Source organism: Chiroxiphia lanceolata, chromosome 6 (genome assembly GCF_009829145.1).
Source record: "Chiroxiphia lanceolata isolate bChiLan1 chromosome 6, bChiLan1.pri, whole genome shotgun sequence".
Taxonomy (NCBI): domain Eukaryota; kingdom Metazoa; phylum Chordata; class Aves; order Passeriformes; family Pipridae; genus Chiroxiphia; species Chiroxiphia lanceolata.
In genome coordinates, this window is record NC_045642.1 from 8,237,977 (window position 1) to 8,253,647 (window position 15,671).

A 15,671-nucleotide genomic window follows, 5' to 3' on the forward strand; every position below is an offset into this window, starting at 1 on the left:
ATAGCTAAATTACTGAAAACCTTGGTGCCAGACATGGAGCCTGTAAAAAGCTCCAGAATGCTGACTAGAAGTGATGACTGCTCCATGTGCATGTTTAAAATTGCTGTCTATGAAAAAACAAAAGCTTCCTCAGAATAAGCACAAATATGCCCCACGTTGCTTCACTGGGAAAATTTGTTTTACATGTTTTTTTGTGATCTGAAGAATTAGGTGGGATTGGCTTTGATGGTATGCAGGCTCCTAAGTGATATTTGAGCTCTGGAATTTATTTTTTTTCTATTGGACAAATCCAAATTCTGCATTTTTGGGAGGTACTTGCATTGACATGAAACCTGCACTTAGGGCATTTCACTTAACTGAAGTTATTCATTCTCCATTTTCTCTAGACTTTCAGCTACAGTAATAGAAAAATGTCTAAATTCCATAAATTTATAATCTAAATGCTGATAGTTTAAAAAAAAAAAAAAAAAGACCTGAACCATTTGTAGCATATTTGGTGTCTGCCTCTGTTTTTGGCAAATAAGCAGTTTATTACAATTGACTGCACTGAGTTTTAATCTCTTGGGGTACCAGTAGGGGTCACTTGTGGTTTAAGAGAGAAGCCTTCAGTTTTGAAAAACACAGATATTTGCAGGATGATAAGGGGAAAAAATTCATTCTTTTCTGATTCCTTTTCAGAGGTTGTACCTCCAGCTCCCCTTGTTACTCGCTTTTTGAACACAAGAGCCATGAAAGAGACTTTCAAGAGCTACATGGAGTTGCTTGTTAGCATTGCCTTGGATCCCGACACAATGCAAGCCTTGGAAAAGAGCAATGGTACAGTATGTTTAACATTTGTATGTTCTTACTAGATTTTAAGGTTATTAATCAGTAAATCAAATGTTTTGGGTTTTTTTAAAAGAAAAAAACCACAACCCTACTGAACTTCTAGTCACATAACCTCGTCAGAAGAACACTACACAAATTATTTGTGTGTGTATGTATGTTTTTGCTCTACCTCTTTCAGTAATCAAAGTAATTTGCAAATGCTATTTTGTCTGTTTTATTATATCAGACTTGTGCTGCGAATGTCAGAACTGAGCTCTTTGTTCCTGCCATTATTATACTCTAAACCTTTGCAAATATTTATTTAAAATTAAGAGAGTTTAATTCTTGCTGCTGTTAAAAATTCTGCTTTTCAAACTCTGAAGTCTTAAAATTGTTATTAAAGAAAACTATATTAATGCACACTTTTTCTTTGAGGACAAAATATTTGGACTTATTTACCCTAGCAGACCCCAGGATACAAGTGGAAACTTCTATTTCTCAAAATTTAGGAAAACACTCCTGTATAAAGATCTCAAAAGAGGAATTATTTCATGTATTATTTAGTTGCAGGCTGTTGTTTTGTACTATATTCTGTTTGGCTGTATTTAAAAAAACCTATTTTCTGTCCTTTCCATTCCTGGTTTGCTCATATTGTGCAGCAGTGCACACTTACCTCAAGATTTCAGCCCCATGCATTATGTCAGTAGTCCCACTAAAAGCCAAGAAATTGGCTTTAGAGATAAAAGGCTCCATACTGAGCTGTAAATTTTCATTCATGGCCACATGGCTGTGTTCAGCTGTATATGGTGCAATTCACAGTGGTTTATCAGATAACTTTTATCAGTAAGCACTTCCCTCAGTTTCTGTTGTTACAAATGCCAGCGGGGTCATCCCTTGTAAAATGGAATAACAAATGTCACAACCACAAACTTGTCTCCATAAAACAACGAAACTATCTAGGACGAAATGGTGTGAAATTGTCTCTAAAATTTATGCTCTGTAGTGCTCTATCTTAATTTTTTCCTTTGAGTGAAGAAAGTTAGAGAAGGAGCAGGAATGCAGCCAGAAATTAAACTGCATAATATCTAGACCAGCTTAGTGGGCTGGTCCGAAAAATAAGATCTTTCTCTCACATTTGAAATTACTTTATGTGCAAATTGCTTTATTTTTTACTTTCCACATTGTGTAATAAAAGGTCAAAGTACAGATTGAAGATGGATCTCGTTGCTGTGCATCTCTTAATAATCAACTGCTGCGGGTTTTTAATGTGTCTTTTTAGATGAGCTACTTTTGCCTCACATGAGAAAAATTGATGGTATGCTGAATGACAATAGGAAAAGGCTGCTTCCCAAATTACGCTTGGATCATGCTTTCAAGGTATTCTCTTTCAAATTCTAGGATTTTTTAAAAGTCATGTCATAAGTAAGCCATTGAATGCATACTGTGCAGGCACAACTTAAACCCCAGAAGGCACACTTTTAACAGAAGTGAATATGGATTTGAAAGAGATGCTTTAAATTTAGTACTTGTATGTGGCGTTTGGAGAACATTTTGTGATGGAGGAGTTGATACTGCAAAGGTAAAGTTCTAGTTTTACTCCCTGTGCTTTCTGGTTCATTCTCAAGCATTTTTTTTTTCTTTTAAGCTTCTCAAATTTGCCAAAAGCAAATCTGTTTCCTGTCCTTCTAGAGCTTTTGGTTAAGTGATCGTATTGCCTAAAAATAAACTTTTACATGAAGTAGCTGTGCTGTGGAGCAGATGTCTGAACCTCTTTGAAATAGAGAACATGATCAGAGGAGTTTAAAACCAGGACAGAGGGACTCAAGAACAACTCATTTGTGTGCTCTTTCATGTATCTTCAGCATGGAAGGTTGAGAAAAGTGTGGATAACAAGCCCATATTACAGCAACTTTGACGCGGTAATAAAAAAACAGGTCTGGATGTGGACAGGGAAGAGAGAAGCCGTAACATCTCAGTAGAGAGAAGGTAAACAGGAGGATAATCACTGGGGTTCCTACTGTTCCCACCCACCCTCCAAGCAACAACGCAGGTTTTGCAAGTGCAGTGAAGTGAATTAAGGGGTTTTTTCACTTGTAGGATCGTTTAGGTTAGGAAAGACCTTTTAAGATGGTCAAGTCCAACCATTAACCCAGCACTGCCAAGTCCACCACTAAACCCTATCCCCAAGTGCCACATCTACACGTGTTTTAAATACCTCCCAGGATGGTCACCACTTCCCTGGGCAGCCTATGCCAGTGCTTGATAACCCTTTTGGTGTAGAAATTTTTCCTAATATCCAATCTACACCTCCCCTGGCACAACCTGAGGTCATTTCCTCATGTCCTCCCGCTTGGGAATAAAAGACACCCTTTTGTTAATGTCTGTAATCAGACTGAGTATTTGTTCTTGGTACAGTTTTGAGAACAACAACAGTAAAGCAGATTTGTCTATAAACACATCAGATGAAACTTGTTCTTTTGCCTGTCTTCACCTGTCTTTTTGCTGCCCAAGGTACAGGGACACTTGGAGAATTGTGGTGTCTTTGTACTGCTGTGAGCTTGCTTTTGAGAGCTAAGTGGTGAGGGAGATAGTAGCAGACTTTAAAGTTGTGCTTTTTCATCATGAAATCTTTGAGAGATCTCTTTCCCCCCAACCCATTCCTGGTAAGTCTTGTGGGACATAAAGTGACATTGTTTCAGGGATGAGAACATCATCAACCAGTGAAACAACTGTAATTCACACGACTCTTGAACTTTTTTAATGTTAGTTATGCTGTTTTCCCAACAGCTGAACACTTTGTACCTGCTTGAACAGAATTTCTTGGGGCTTCCTCCTTAGAGTAGGAAGGCATGGGGAGGGCTGTGTATTTTTAAACCATACACAGAGCTCCAGAGAAGGTAACATGTGCTAACTCTCCATTTCTGTTTTTCTTTTGTGGTGAGAATTTTGTATTAATAGTTATTAATGTAGCTGCTTCTTTTTCACCTGTCTGTACAGAGAACACAGGCCAGTTAAGGTGGGCTACAAATTTGTAGAATTCTAGTTACATTCTGAGTACACAAAAAGTGAGAGGTAGCTGAGTTCCCAGTTTAAGGGGAAAAAAGCTAATATAATTTTCTGTAATACCAACATGTAATTACAACTGCTTATTCAGTTGGAGTTCATAATGAATGCAATAGCTTTGCTATGTGTTCACTTAGAAGCAGATTATGTAAAGATTGTATCTCTAGAGTTAACTTAAGCCTGTATTTCATCATATAAGCTGCAAGAATTTAATGGATGTAAGGAAGGGATCTGCTTGGGATGTCATCTGCAAGATAAAAAAACTCTTATGTTTTTCTTTGGTACGAAGGTACCAACTTGTGCCATCCTTGGGTCAATATTTTGGATAAAAATGAAATGCCTATTTGTCATCTACATATTTGTGTTGGTTAGGAAAATGTGTTTGATACTCCTTAAGATCTGGGTTAATTTGATCATTAATGAAGATCTGTGTCTATTCTACCTTTGATCAAATAACTGGTTCAGATATTAGAGCTGAATGAGGCACTGAAGAAAGGAATAAGTGAAAAATATCATTTGTCACTCACAGTTATCATTCACTTTGAATGGTTTTACTATTCTGCATTGATAGGCATGGATAAATTTAATATTGGTTTTCCACTGGACACAGTTAATATGGAATATATTATCACTGTATTACAAACCAGACGCTGAAGTTAGCAGTCAGTGTTTGATAGTTTTGCCTGTATCATATTTTATAGTTCTAACAGTTTATTGTGTCCTGTGTGAAATAGTTTTTATGAAAACTTAGGAAGTATTGCCATTGCCTTAGTTGAAGCTCAGTAAGCGAAGCATCTTAGCTGAATTGTGCAAATTTCATTTGAAAGTAATTATCACCATTTTGGGTCTCATGCTCTCAAGGATGCAGAAATCACTAGTATTTTCTTGTTCATTCCAATCCAAATTTGTCTGGTTTAGGTAATTTAGGTAATGTAAATTGTTCCAGCTCTTGGGAATTCTCCAGGGGAAGGCAGAAGTGACCAGAGCCCCCTGGATACTCAAAATCAACCTTGAGAAAAGCTATTACAGTGGATAGAAAAACTAAATAACTGAAACCTGTTGAAGTTGTACCAGTTTGAAAGCACTGCAATGAAGCCTGGGTATGGACAGGTTGGCTGCTCAGGGTTACTGCTACCACTGTGCAGCTACCTCTTGTGCTGTAGATCTTACAGCTTTTTATTGAGAAGTTTGTTTAATAAAGGAAAAAATTACAGATGTATATAAAGAGCTAATAAATCACAGGCAGGGGAGGTTGTTGAATTCTGGTATTGTTTGTTAAAATAGAATAGAAAAATTGAGTCAACTTCATATTTTAACCCGATAGTCCAAGTCCTTAAACATTGATACATTTTTCTCTGTGCCTCTTTTTCTGCCTCCTGCTGGAGTATAATACAAGCACGTTCATTTAACTTGAAACATTGTTTTTCAGGACCAGATTATGTGGCATAGCAGAACTATTTCCAAGCAGATGCTAATATAATGCTGCATTTGTACAACAAAGTTGTGTTCAAATTGACTCATGCAAATAACGTAGAACCAAAGCTGGTAGAAATGCAGTTCGCTCCCCTGACTTAATATGTCTGAAACTTGTGCCTCTTTGAACCAGCCTTCTACTGCACTGTGCATAAGCTTTTCTACCTTACAGATATGATAAGAGACAATTAGTTTGCAATTTGCAAAAAATGGGACAAAAGCTATGAAAATATTTAGGCATCCAATCCCTGTTACAGTTGGCAGGACTTCCTGTGCCTGACTAGGCATTAAATACTTAGGGATCTTCAAGGAACTTGGCCTTGGAGATTCTTGTGTAGAAATTGCCCAGTAGAGCCTTTCTTTTTTTTTTTTTTCTCTTTCTAGTGAGAGAATCACAGAGGATAATCTTGAGACACAATGAAAGGATCTTGTAGTCTTGAAAAGTTATAGTAGTGAGGAACAGGCGGTCACACTTTCCAAACTGTATGGTTGCATGATCTGATAAAGACACTTCATCAGGTCTTTGTGGAAGAACAAATTTTTCATAATAGGCTGCACTCTAAACTCTTCAAAGAAAAATGGTCGATTTGTCATCAATCTGGCCATCCTTGATTTTTTTTTCATAATCCTCTCTCTTTATATGCTCTGTTAAAGAATGCTTTGGAAAACTTTCCTGAACTGACGGTGATCACTCGGGACCCCAAGACAAAATGTGGAGGAACGTCTGTGTCTAAGATCAAAATGAATGGGAAAGCTTACAACAAAAAAACACTGAGGGCTTCTAAGTCAACCACTAAATTAGCACAGGTGAGTCTTCAAAGGGGTTTGTTGCTGCCATCATCTGACTTGTCATATGGTAACCACATTTACATTTATAGAAAATGCTGCTTCATGTATCAGGTGTTCCGGTAGGTTTATCAAAATATAAAATCTCGGAGTGAGGTGCTTTTTCTGTAACAAAGGGATGTTAAGAACCAACATTAAAAGCATTACATTAAATCATTATTTTAGCTCATCTGCAAAAGATAGTTTGTCAGCCTTCTGGGCTGTTGCTGAAGCAACACCCTTTTGCCTTCAACATTGCAGTTGTGGTGAAGTCACTGTGTAGATCACAGTAATAACAGTTTCTTAGACTTGCTGCAAAATCTCTAAAGTAAATGATACAATGGCTTCTAGATGAAAAGTGAAAAATTAGTGTTAATAATGTAAAATCTGAGATTAAAAATTGAGCTCTGTATCGCTCCTTTCCTCATTTCCAAAGACAGAATGAAGCTGTATATCTCAGAAAAACCAAAAAAAAATAAAAAAAAATAACATTAAAAAGCAGTGTGGTAAAAACTGGAGATGTACACACTGTTTATTTCCATATTATTCCTGGGGAACACTATAACTAGATTTTGGCTGGGTGCTGGCTCACATAGGCTGACTAACCTCCCACTAGTAAATAGTGGCTCAACAAATGACCTGTAAATGTAGCTCACACTCATATTTCTTGTCAAAGTAACATATTAGGTAAGTACAGACCAGCCTTCTCAAGCATAAAGTGTGTGCTTTTTGCAGTGATACCCATCAATTTGGTAGAAAAGTATTTAAACTTTGGTAATTCTTGCAATAGTTCTTGAGAAGGAGGTGTCTTGCCTCTTTTGGACTTGCAGTGCATTCAGGATAACTGAAAGCATTCCCAAACCTGATTTTGATACAACAACATGGAAAGTGGAGATAGGAGATAATTATGATATATATTAAATTACAGTTTGCCAAAATATGTCAAAATAATGATTTGAATGAAGTACTGAATTTCTGAACTGTTTAAAAAAATTGTTTACAGAAGAAAATATCTGAAATATCTCTTGGTAAATAACGTGAATTTACATAAAATAATTGTTCTTTTTGCAGGAGTTTACAGTAGATCCAGAAAAAATACAGTTGTATTCTTTGTATCACTCACTCCATCATTACAAATATCACATATATCTAACATGTAAAGAAGAGGTAAGTAATTGTTCTCATTGAGCTACTTTTACATGCATTGAGGAGATTTATTGAGGGAATTGAGTCCACCTAGAGGGACTGTCCTCATCTTCTTCAGATGAGTATGGATTGAGGCCTCCTATTTTGATTAATTCTTTATGGCAAATAAAAGGATACACTGAGCACATACATTGCCCCTCATGGGCACTGCTGCTCAGAACATTCAGATATGAGGCTTTCAAGGTTTGTGTGATTCCCTGAACTATTCTTCACTGTTATCCAAAATAAAAAAAAAAACCAACAAATTTTATCAGTGTGTGTAACTCATCAGATCTAGGAGTTTATTTTGTCTTAGAATGCCACTCCTTTGTTTTTTCTGCAAATCCTTGGTGGAAATATTTCAGGTAGCAGAAATACAAGAGTTGAGCTCTGGCTTGGTTGTTAAGAAATGCATTTTGGGGGGCATTTCCTCTTGTTTTTAAAGCACAGAGTTGGGGTTTTTTTTCCAAAGAAGGTTCATATTTAACTGCAGACCTATAAAAATGAAAATTCTTAAATTCTGGCAGCCTTACGTGTGTGTGTGTGTGAATCTCTCTCTCTCCCCCTCCTTCTCTTTTTTTTTTTAAATAGATTTCTTCTGTTCAGAAGACGAGTGCAGACCTAGGCCAGGAAGAGATTGTGCAGCTGTGCATGAAAAACATCAAATGGGTGGAGGATCTTTTCGAAAAGTTTGGTGAACTTTTGAATCGTGTCCAGCAGAAATGCTCATAACAAAAGTGTATCCCAGATCTCCCGTTTTTTTTCCTACGGCACTAACCTGATGGAACAGAAGGCTCAGAGAGAGAGAGGCTCTGATTTCTTTTACAATGCCAGACTGCTTCTTGTTCGTAGCCATTTTTATTTCTCCTTATGGAACTTTGTGCCTTGGCTGGTGCTGAGGACAAGTGATGCTGCCAAGGAAATCAGTCCTTTGAAGATGGAACTAAACGTAAAACCTAACCACATTTTTAACCTGAAGAGTTATTTTCTATTTTGTAAACTATTGGATAACTTAGTTTTATTTTCAGAAATGTTTTTGACAAGTGATAAAGCATGCACTACATATACTTTTTTCTTTTTTTTTTATTGCTGAACAGATAACAACACCTAAAATACTACAGATTTTTCCATCCCTGACTAAGCAAGAGGAAAGTCAGCGTTGGGGTGAACTAATATTTACGTGTCTGGCCACCAAATTTAGAGTTTTGTACATTTTGTGAACAGAGCCGGGGTGACATCAGTTTCTACATACCTATATTGCCATCATAAAATCCAGAAGTTTCATTATGCTTTATGGACTCCTTTTACTATTGTCATGTTCAGGAGACTGAACATGGAGTTGGTGCAATCCTATGACTGCTTTTGTGTCAAATTATATTGTAATGAAAGACAATGACCTTAACTATTTTCCCTGTTTTGAAGAAAAAAATATTTTCCTTTATACTGTGTTTTTTTTTTTTTTCTTTTGGAAAAAAAAAAGAATTCAATTGTACATTTTATCTCACTAATAGTTGTATTTTTCACAGAGGAAATATTGTGGTTAAAATTGTTACATGTATCTTTGTAATACACTTTCCATTGTTTTCAGTAAATCCTATTCATTTATATGTTGATTTCATATTGTAAACTATGTATCTCGAGGTAACCCTTTTGTTTATACAGGTTTGCTTCAGTGTTAACCAGAATAATGCATAATGCATACTAGACTAGTTTTGCTTTAAGTGTAGTTGTGTTAGACACTGCAATTATTTTCTGATACGTGAAAATAAATTTCTTACTAAACTAGCACTTGATTAACTGAGAGTTTAAATGAAGAGCTACTACACTTTATCTTGGTCAACAAAGACTGTTGATTGAAAAGACTTATATGCAGTGTTAAACACAGCTTACATAATTGTTTGTAGAACTGGCAGTTGCAGAGCTGTTCTCTTTTTGGTGCCTTTCAAGTCTTCAGACATCTTTGTAGCTTTTTCTTTTCCCCCCTCCAGTTTGTTACCAGTTAAGTAGTGCCACTAGTCACACTCAGACAATGAATGTAATGGGCTCTAATCAGGAGAACATTTTCTTTAAATTTGCCAACAGAATGCCTTACTGAGTCATTCACAATGGATATGTACTCTACTGGCGTCCTAAAAGAGAAAAAAAAAGTCATGTTGGTCTTTTTTCAGATAATGTAGAGAAAAAAAAAAAACTTCATTCCTTTATCCTTTCACTGCCACTTAGTGCCTTAATTTCAGCCAAGAAAGCAGGGTTCACTATTCATTGGCCAAATGAAATAATGTTCATTGCCATGGGACCTTTTCCCCGTGTTTTGATCCTGTTTAGTTGTTAAATATTCATTAGACCGTAGAAGTATAAAGAGTTTAATGAATAGATGTGAAAATGAAATTATTTGATCTTGAGTAAGCAAATAGAGGTTTGAATATTAAAGTATGTACAGAATTTTAGCTGATTAGATTTAGAACCTTGTAGGATGTTTACCGTATTTCCAAAGCTTTTCATCCTTAAAAAGCAATAATTCTCCTTTACAATTTGTATGCAGACTACAATGAACAGAAATTGGTATGTGCTCTTGCCTTTTTTTAAGCCTCTCCGTAGTGGTTTTGCTTTAAAAAAGGAGGCCACGTGTTACTAAATGCATTGTGCTACTGCTATGTCTGCAACTATCAAGGAGAGTGAGATGGGTTTGGGTTTAGGAAGAATATGCAGATTTTTAGAGCAATCATGGAGCTAATTAATTTTCACAGTGAAAAGAAGGGTAACCGCAGGGGTGAAGAGTTTCAGTCTTACTCAATCTGGTAGGAGCTGGAGTTTATACAGTGGAAACCAAACAGCAAAATTGCCAACCTTGGTAGCAATCAGATAAAACTATTTTCATGTAAATATGCACACTGGAGGTATGGTAGAAACGTGCCTGGTGTACTCTTTAATCCACAGTGGGGATTCCCAAGTTTCCTTAGCGTATTCCCTTATTGGTGGGGTGGTTGGCAGTGTGTGTAGATTCAGGAGAGGTATTTACTTGCCCAGGCAGAGCTCTGTTGTCACATTGCAGTGATAGGCACAGCACAGTTTGGAAATTCCTGGTCTGTAGCTCTAAAGATGATGAGGATACAGACTGAGGGAACAATGGAGTCTGCTCCTTGATGGTGTAGTGAAGAGCTCATCAGACTTTGCCTCTCTCACACCCCTTCCCAATATGACTATGAAGCAACTGGTTGAGAGAGGTCTCTGTGCTTTCTGAATGATTACTGTACCACTACTGTGTGCTTACTCTAGGGTTTTGAATCCAGAAGTAGCTTTAGGAAGCTGCTTTCAGTCCTTAGAAGCTGGAAAAAAAAAGAAATGAGAGGCTTTTGGAGTAGCTTGTCCCTATTTTAAAAAGAAGATAATTTTAGCAACATTTAAAAAAAAAACAAAAAAAAAATAAAAAGGAGGCCAGGATGCTCTGCACTGCCATAGAAGGTGACCTGGCTTAATTTTGGCTGTTTTATTCTCAAGGCCAGTTAAACAAGCACTGTGCCTGTAGAAGACAGGGAAAAAAAAAAACCTGTCGTGAATAAAAGTAACTACCCCAGTCTATTAAAGATTAATATAGTGGAGCTTCCATCTTTGGCTTGGGCTGCAAAAATGATGGCTGAATTATTGATTTACCAAATTAGAATAAGCAAAAACGTGGAACTCTGAAGTGTGGTGAAGAGTCATAAATCAAAATAAAGCTTCGTTAGCGGGATTGAAGAGGGGTTTTTTTTATACTGAAGCAAACTTAGGAAAGAAGTCAATGTACAAATTACTTTTTTTGCACAAATACTTTGCTTTGTTTTGTTGCATTTTAGGTAATTAATTCTGCACCCACACTTCAATTCTTTTTCCCTTGAAGCAACACTGAGGTCTTCATCCCTTAACGTCTGACAGTGGAAATTAAGCACTCATTTGACTGCAAGAGAAGATGCACTAGGAAGGAACAAAGCCCTCCTTAGACTATGAATTAGCAAAACAGGAATGAAGTTAGTTGCATAATCTGTTATTCAGTTTTTAATTTCACTTCCTTTCTTTTTAGTGTGGCATCCCGTTCTACACAGGGTTTGGTTTTATTCAAGTACAGTATTTCTCTTAAAGGCAGGTTTTCTTTGAGATGCTACTTCCAAAGTTTTGCTAGCAAAAAAAATCAGAGGCAAAATTGGATTGAGGAATTGTTTCTGAAAACAGCTAAGGACTTTAGGTTCTCTGAAGTTCTGTGGCGTGTATTGTATTCATATATTGTCGAAATGAAATACTACTTTTTAAAAAGTCAGATCTTACAGGCTGTCTTCCAAGTAAATGATTTCCATAGGAAATATATTTTAAATATTATTTAAATATTTACTACTATTTAAAACAATTTTAAAACAGAAGAGCTAATACTATGGTCACAAAATGTCAGTGTGTCATCGACCATTTCTTATTTCGTTGCCAGCACTTGACATTTGGTCTCTCTTACCCTATTACATATCTGTGCATTATACAATGCACATCCTGCCATATTTTATTGTTTAAGCTAATATTAACATGTCATTGGTAATAAATGCATGTTTTTCTGCATATCTGCTCTACATATGGCAAAAATGAAGCTAGGGCTACTTAAGAGACACTTTATGCATTCTTAGTCCAGATTTTCAGGTGGTCCATAATACAATGTATGGAAATGTGAAAAAGGACAGTTTTGTACCATTCATGATGTTATTAACTAAACCCATTAAAGTGAAAACACTTTTTAAACAAAAACCTTATAATGCTTAGTCCTTTATTGTTAAAATATCAAGTCTTGAAAAGTTAGATTGTTGGAAACAAATTGGCAATTTAGACTACATTTTCTGATTGCAGTATGAAGAAATGCAGTTCTAGGGTTTGGGGTTGTTTTTCCACTATATTGCATGAATTGAACATGTCTGGTTGATCTGGGACTTTTACAGTTATGGGTTCTAAATGTTCTGAATTAATTTTCACAATGTATCTGCCAGGTCTTAAACTTCTGTGACGAGTGAGGAGCCAGACAGTTGGGGTAAGAGGGAGAATACTGCTGTGATTCAGGTGGTTTTTTTCCTGCAGTATTTTCACTTGTTCTATTTCTTGCTAAACTAGAATATCATCTCTATGCACCTATGTGAAGAAATGGTACTCCAGAGAGTTTTGTTATTTTTTTTTCCCCCCAAATTACAATGAATTACTCTGCATAGCCTTAGGACTGTTTTTCCTTCAGGCAGAGGGCTGAATCCCATGCTGTGGATAATATCCATAAGATCTATAGTTGGAGAAAAACGTGAATCTGAAGGGCTGGAATATTTTTTTTTTTTTTAATGACTCTCTGTATAAGCTGCTTCCCAAACCAAGATGAGTATAAAATGAGTCATTTGCCCATGAAGTTGATTGTTGTTTTCTCCAAAAAAAGACATTAGGAAGCAAGTAGGCAGAAAATGTCCTGTTGCAGTGTGGAAGCTGAAGATTTTGATACTGCATTTCAGATATATTATAATTTTATGAAGGTTTTTTTTTTTTTAAAATAAAAGCAAGGCAAGAAGCTGAATGTACCCAGCTTTTCAAAAGAGAGCAGCAGCTCCTGCTATCAGCAATTTGTGGGTAAGTATCTTAGGCAGTCAAAATTACTTGCTTTGCATTAGGTATTTGCCTCTCCCATAGATAACCAACAAATCTTTGTTTCATTTCCAGAAACTGAAGTACAGAGACCTGTCTTAAAGTTCTTTTAATTTGATCTCTTATGAGAATACAGCACTAAATACAGAGAACAAGATGTTTATATAAAGGAGAAAAATAAATGGTGAGTCAGGGAAAACAGCAAACAAAATTTCAGGGCTGTATTGTGCCTCTTTTGCCCTGGGTATGTGTTAGGTTTCTGCTTTTAGAAGTTTCACTGGGCATTTTCTTTTGTGTGTGCCCAAAGGGAATCAGCAGTAACAGCAGAGCCCACAAGCAGGACTGAAGGAGCAGTTAAGGTCCTTCACTTTAGGGGGAAAAGACTGGGAATAATGTGGGAGGGCTCATATGTATGTGATGGTTTGTACAAGGAGGAATCTAAGGGAGAAGAGGGGTGGGAAGTTGCAAGAATAATAGGTCAGATGTGGGAGGACATTGGAAAGGAAGCCCTGAAACAGCCATCAGAGGAGGGGCATTCAGTGAGTGAACAGCAGTAATGCAAATGTGTGAGCAATGAAGTCAGCAGTAACTGAGCTGCCTTAACTTTAAACACTGCAACTGAGCCCTAAAGGAACATGCTAACTACTAATCATACAGTTTGTGTAACAGCTTCAAAATCAGAGTAATTGTCGTCTTTTAGACCCACTGGGATGTTTACACACGGGAGAATTTTAATTGTGTAATTTTAAATCTGATTCTGTGTGTATGATAAAGATTATAGATGGGAGTGGCCACTCTTAGATCCAGTCACTAATGCTTTGAATTTTAAAAATCCAATTTAAAATGCTGTGATTGATTTCTTCATAGATGCTTTTGGCTCAAATTATTAATAAATGAAGCCTCTTTTTATTCTACATGTGTTACTTGAAATCTTAAACTCTATCACTGGAAGTACATGCTGTAGCCTTCTCAGGCTTCCAGGGCAAGACCTTTTAAGTAAAACTGTGTTGTTTTCCATCATCCTTTCCTCTCTAACCATGGTGGCTGCTGTTGTGACTTGTCTATGCATTATTTATGTATCAGATATTTTTTGCTGAGACAACAGAAGGTAAATGATATGATAATTGAATAAAAGCTGAAGTATCAATGTTTTATCATGAGGTTAGGTCACATGGGCAAGTCATTCAAAGCTCTGGGAGTATAAGGATTTAAAGCTCTTCTCTAAATAAAGCAGCTTTGGTGGTTTCTGAAAGCTCCCAGATTTTTGTTGGTGGTCAGAATGCAGAAATCCCTGTCCCTTTCATAACAGAAGACAGTAAGGGAACACTTCTTTGTTTCAGTGCAACGTCCAGCAACTTTGTTTAAACAGCCAGAGAGGTGGTTTGACCACAGTCAATGGACTTTGTACTAAAGGAGCTGAAGAGAATGCTCACGTGTTCTGGGAGAATCCAAGTGTTGCAATTCTGGAACCAACTGGCTTAAAAAAAAAAAACACACAAACCAGGTAATGAGAAATGCTTGTCCAGGAATTACTACTTTCTTTTTGACAGGCGCTCTGCAAGTTCCCTTTGACTTTTAGTGGGGTAATAAAGCTCTCTGTGGGATGCTTCCAGGGCCATTTTCCCATTATAAACTGTGGGCCTGGCAAAGCATGGCATAATTGAGTTTGGTGGCTCCAGCACATTGCACAGTAATATAAAAGGAAAATTACAGATCTTCCTGCTTCTAACATGCATAAACAATAAGCCTGATTTTCTTCTCTAGAACATAAATGGTATGTAGCCAATTTCTAAAGAAGTCAAACCTAATGGTCAAAACCAGGAATTCAGTTTTGCCCAGCAAATCCATTTAGATTTCTCATTTTTTTCCCCCCTCAGCTCCCTCTACCCTGAGATCAGTTGGTTAGGGCATAGTGCTAATAATGCCAAGGCTATGGGTTTGCTCCCTGTAAGGGCCATTCACTTACAGGTTGGACTGGATGATCCTTGTGGGTCCCTTCCAACTCAGAATATCGTGTGATTCTGTGATTCTATCCCATTAAGCTGGTGCCACCACTGCTCACATGGGGAGTAGGAATGTGGAACTTATCCATGATAGATAAGTTAGTACCTCACCGTGCCTCAGGTGGACATCACTCCTCATGCAGCTGGTCCTCCACAGGCCCTCCACAATTGTATAAACTGGTGAGAGCTGCTCCCCTAATTCTTTGTGGCCTTACCTAGAGCCCCTTTCACAGCAACACGAGTTAGTGCATTTGAGTTTGTGGTGCAGGGTACAGGAGTTCACATTTGGTCAGTAACTGCAGCTCACCGGAGAATTGGTAACTCCCAGCTTGGGCAGAGAGGGACTTCTGACATTTCAGTTATTCAATGTGTCGGATTTTACTTGCCCGTTCTGGCTGAACAGGTTTGTGGTGTGTAGATGACAGTGAGTCTTTACTGTTCTGTGAGGAGCTGTTATCCAAACAGTGGCCGTGCTATCTCATGGTGTACTCAGTCTCTGGCTAGAGTATCTAATCCTGCTTGGAGATCCCAAAAAACCTCCTCAAGAGGGAAAAGTTGAAAAATCCATTTAAGGCAAAATCCTGTTGTCTTTATTAAGACTGAGGAGCAGAGGCTTGTGACATCACTACTGGTGGTTTTGGTGACCTCACTAATAGTCTGTGCCCCCTGTAGCCTTTCATTTCCTTA

General features: G+C 37.2%; 1 protein-coding gene across 4 annotated transcripts in view; it reads left to right on the top strand.

Annotated features, from left to right (window-relative positions):
* QSER1 (glutamine and serine rich 1) overlaps positions 1-11,124 on the top strand; it is a 43,742-nt gene extending 32,618 nt beyond the window's left edge. For 3 of the 4 annotated variants that reach the window (XM_032690531.1, XM_032690532.1, XM_032690530.1), the window contains 5 exons: positions 679-816; positions 2,087-2,184; positions 5,998-6,150; positions 7,240-7,335; positions 7,945-11,124. In XM_032690531.1, the coding sequence (XP_032546422.1) occupies positions 679-816; positions 2,087-2,184; positions 5,998-6,150; positions 7,240-7,335; positions 7,945-8,085 (626 nt within the window). In that variant the 3' untranslated portion in view covers positions 8,086-11,124. Of the gene's footprint in view, positions 1-678; positions 817-2,086; positions 2,185-2,669; positions 2,794-5,997; positions 6,151-7,239; positions 7,336-7,944 lie in introns of those variants that run through there. The other variant, XM_032690533.1, reaches the window with a different exon arrangement.
* The last annotated feature ends 4,547 nt before the right edge of the window (positions 11,125-15,671 follow it).